At 44.7% G+C, this 3,902-nt stretch overlaps 1 protein-coding gene across 1 annotated transcript in view; it reads right to left on the bottom strand.

Annotated features, from left to right (window-relative positions):
- The window catches only part of LOC125516944, a 7,035-nt gene extending 4,148 nt beyond the window's left edge, over window positions 1-2,887 (bottom strand). The window contains exons 1-3 of the mRNA XM_048682199.1: window positions 2,358-2,887; window positions 1,455-2,277; window positions 8-1,364 (exon numbers count right to left, since the gene is read on the bottom strand). Of these exons, the coding sequence (XP_048538156.1) occupies window positions 8-1,364; window positions 1,455-2,277; window positions 2,358-2,833 (2,656 nt within the window). The 5' untranslated portion in view covers window positions 2,834-2,887. The remainder of the gene's footprint in view (window positions 1-7; window positions 1,365-1,454; window positions 2,278-2,357) is intronic.
- Between the last annotated feature and the right edge of the window lie 1,015 nt (window positions 2,888-3,902).

Genomic DNA, 3,902 nt, shown 5'->3' with positions numbered 1-3,902 from the left:
TTCACACTTGGCCATTGAGACATGTCGGTTAGGCCAGGAAGAATAGGAGCATAAGCTGCAGCAAACTTGGCAACGCTGTAACAATCATCAACGAAGTCTTCTATTGTGACCCCCCTAATTCCAGTAATAAAGCTAATTGCATGTTTGCAAGGCTTCCCGGAGACTTGAAATGCCCTGCATGTGCATGTCCTGTTTGCTAGATCAGTGACGTGGCGCTTGCCACCTAGCGCAACACTCTCACTCACTTCTGCAACCATGTCATCTATTCTCTCATATTCAATGTCCAGCCCCCTGCTTATGTCATTCAACTCCTTCATGACACTTGGAAGTATACGCCGACCTTGAAATTTTCTAGCTACCCTTCTCCTCTTCTCAAACTTAACCGTAATCTTTCTCCTTATCTTGTCCATGAGCTGAAACAACATTAAACCTTTGTGCTTGCGGATCCAGTTGTTGAAACACTCGGCCAAATTATTTGTAACATAATCCACTTTTGAGGAGGTTGAATATTTGCTCCTTGACCATAGCCTGGTGTGGTACTTGTTTAAGTATGCTATTGCAGCAGCCTTTTTCTCCTCTATGGCTGCCATGTGATAGTCAAACCCTCGAGGAGTCCATGAATAAGCAGCTGGCCACAAATGATCATCAAAAACTTTACCATGGAATTTTTTCTTGAAGTTCACAACCAAGTGTCGCATGCATTCTCTATGTTCAGCATACCCAAATACCTGTTCGATTGCAGTGTCAATCCCTTTTCCTGCATCTAAACATATAGCTAGACCGGGGGGAGAGCCAATAGCATCACGAAGCTTCTCCATAAACCACACCCAACTTTCAGTAGTTTCCGAGTCGATAACTCCATAGACTACAGGGTACAACCAATTGTGCCCGTCAATAGCACAAGCAGTAGCTAATTGGCCTCTATACTTGCCTGTCAAATGAGTGCTATCTATCGCCAAGTAAGGTCTGCAGCCAGCCAAGAACCCATCGCACAAAGGCTTCAGCCCAACAAACATTCGTATGAAATATTTTTTCTGGTCATACTCCATGTGGTCAATCACAACTATACTTCTAGGAGACCTCTTCTCAACCTCAGCTTTCCAAGCATATAGCTTGTCAAAAGAATCATCCCAATTACCAAACAACTTAGCCATTGCTAGCCCTTTGCCACGGAATACTTTTGTATATTGGACCTTGATCTTGTACTTGTCATGTAGCCTCCTGCGTAATTCCATCGGCCGAACACTAGGATCCTCTTTTACCCAGTCCATGACTTTCTCACATACCCATGCCTTTGAAGCATTTTTCTGCTTCTTTTTCTTCTTTGTGCTAGAACATGTGTGCTCCTGCACATGAACTTTGACCTGCATTAAATAAACAATGGGAAAAACTAGTGTCATTCAACTGCATTTAATAACAAAACATCATTGAACAAAATTATGCAACTAAAATACCTCCATAGTTTCTCGGTCATCCAACCTCCCAACATGAATTCTCCATTTACAGCCCGTCTTGTTCGCCCAGCGACAATAAGCCCTGAATCGAGTAGGTTCACTTTTTTCAACCTTAAATTCGAACTCTTTCTTCACAGCGTATGTAGCAATTGCCAACCTAAGCTCTTCAATGTTGGGGTACTTTGCGCCAACATGCATTGGCGGGTTTTCTTTGTCATAGGCAATTTCTGGAATAGCATCCGGTCTAGCATCTTCCGCAACCCATTCCTCATCATCGCTGCTATCCTCAACATAATCAGTATTTGGTATATCTTTTTCTCCGACCTCATCATCACTGCTAATTGAGTATTGGTCCTCCTCATCTACACCAACATGTTCATATTCTTCATGGGGATTGTTAAGATATGTATCTGTTAGGCATACACTAGCTTCATCCATGACATTACTTGGTTGACTAGGTAGTGCTATAGATGGTGTCTGGTTCGAAGGAGTACATGGAACATCAACATTATCACTTCTCTCAGAATAGTTGATGATCAAATGGCCACCCCTATTCTTCTCAAAACAGTCAAACATTTTCATGCATTCTTCATCATTTGACACAGAGATATTTTTGCCACTAATGGAATCAATATACTCAAGAATTATATTATCCTCTGAGCATAAAGCAAAAGAAGAAGTTCCAGCAATACAAGCCAGCAAATCCTTCATACTTGTCCTAGTACCCTCAATAATCTGCCAACTAAAAGTTGAATCTCCATTGATTTTTGATTCACTGCCACAAACCTTGACCTCTATTGTGTAAGTACAAGACTGGATCATCCTGTGGATGATGCAAACCATGTCAATTGTGTATTCTCCTACCAAAAACTGCATAAAAAGAGAGAGAGCCCGAGAAATTACCTAGCACAAATAGCAGAGAGAGAGGTTGAGCCGCATTCGTCTGCCATGCCTTCCTCCTCGTCGGGCATGGAAATCTGGGGCGGAGGGGCTGCTGCGAGTGCGCCCACAGAAGAGTTGATCTTGGGAAGAGCATCGGCCGTAGGCGCCACTGCCCTACTCTCCACCTCGCCGGAACCCCCAATCCTAGGGTTCTGGGCGACATGGCCCCTGGGAGAGGTTGCCGCTGCTAGCCCGTTTGCGGAGGCCATCGAAGACGCGGTAGACGAGAGGGATAGAGGCGCGGCGGCGGCGGGACCATGCGGCAGGGGCTGGGGAAGCGCCGGCGGCGGTTCCGCCATTAAGCGTCGCCTGGATAGGGTCGAAGATGCGGTGGGCGAGTAGCCTTGAGGCGCAACGGCGTCGAGATTCTGCGGCAACAGCAGGGGTTGAGGGAGCGGCGGCAGGGGCGATGGTGGCGCCGGCGGCGGTTCCGCCATTGCCGCTGCGCTTGCGTGCGTGGGGATGGGGAGGGTCAGGTGTGCGTGCGTTGAGTCGTGGTCTTGGAGAGTCAGGTGCGGGGGCGAGTTGTCTTTTTTTTTTTAATCTGCAGCGAGGGTAAAATTGGATTTTGCAAGAAAACTGACAAGAAAACAGAGACTTGGTAACGGGAGACTAACGGCGATGGCAAATAAGCAATAGATTTTGTTTGTGTTTGGTATATAAGCACTGAAGCTTTGTTGGATGGCAAATAAGCCATTGCAGAGGTTGTCGATGGTATAGAAGCAATTTTCTCGCAAATAATTTAGTGCGTCTGCAGAAACTTAAGGCCTCTTTTGGTTCATAGGATAGAAATAGTATAGGAATAGGAAAATCATAGATAGTGAAATGTCATGCATCTTAAATTCTATAGATAAAGAGATGTTATTTGATGCATAGGATAGGAATTTTTTCATTGAGTATAGGCCAAGTTTTTTTTCTCTTTGAAATGCAAAGGATTGATTCTTATCTACATAGAAATAGAAATCCATTCCTGCAAACTAAAGGGCTTCAAAGGAATTTTTCTTACAAAGTTCCTATCCTTTGCAATTCATACAATATTCATATGAACCAAAGGAGGCCTAAACTAAACATGTTTTCCTTCGTCGAGTGTCCTCCTCGATCGTCAAGGCGGCCCCTCCATACTGTCACCAGTTCGCCACGGGCCCACGGCTAAAGCTGGAAAGCAAGTCGTACATTAGCAGGGTCGTGCGACGAAAGCCACGGCCCCATAATAACAGACTAGAATATTCCCAGTAACTAAAAAGAAAAATTAAGTTGTAAAACATGTATTAAATTCTACTTTGATAGTTGTAATTTGAGTTTGTGGCTTTGTATATAAAAATGAAGGGAGTATTTAGCTACCAGACTCCAATTCATCACACAATTATTAACAAGTGCACTGCCGATGATCGTATTGGCACGTGATCCTCATCGTACTCGACCTCCTTTTTTGGACTCCATCCCTACCCCAGTGGCATGATTAGCCCCGGTTCCAGCGTTCACTACAGACACGCGAAGGACGAGTGG

Source organism: Triticum urartu, chromosome 6 (assembly GCF_003073215.2).
Source record: "Triticum urartu cultivar G1812 chromosome 6, Tu2.1, whole genome shotgun sequence".
NCBI lineage: Eukaryota > Viridiplantae > Streptophyta > Magnoliopsida > Poales > Poaceae > Triticum > Triticum urartu.
This window is presented reverse-complemented; position numbering and strand designations above follow the sequence as displayed.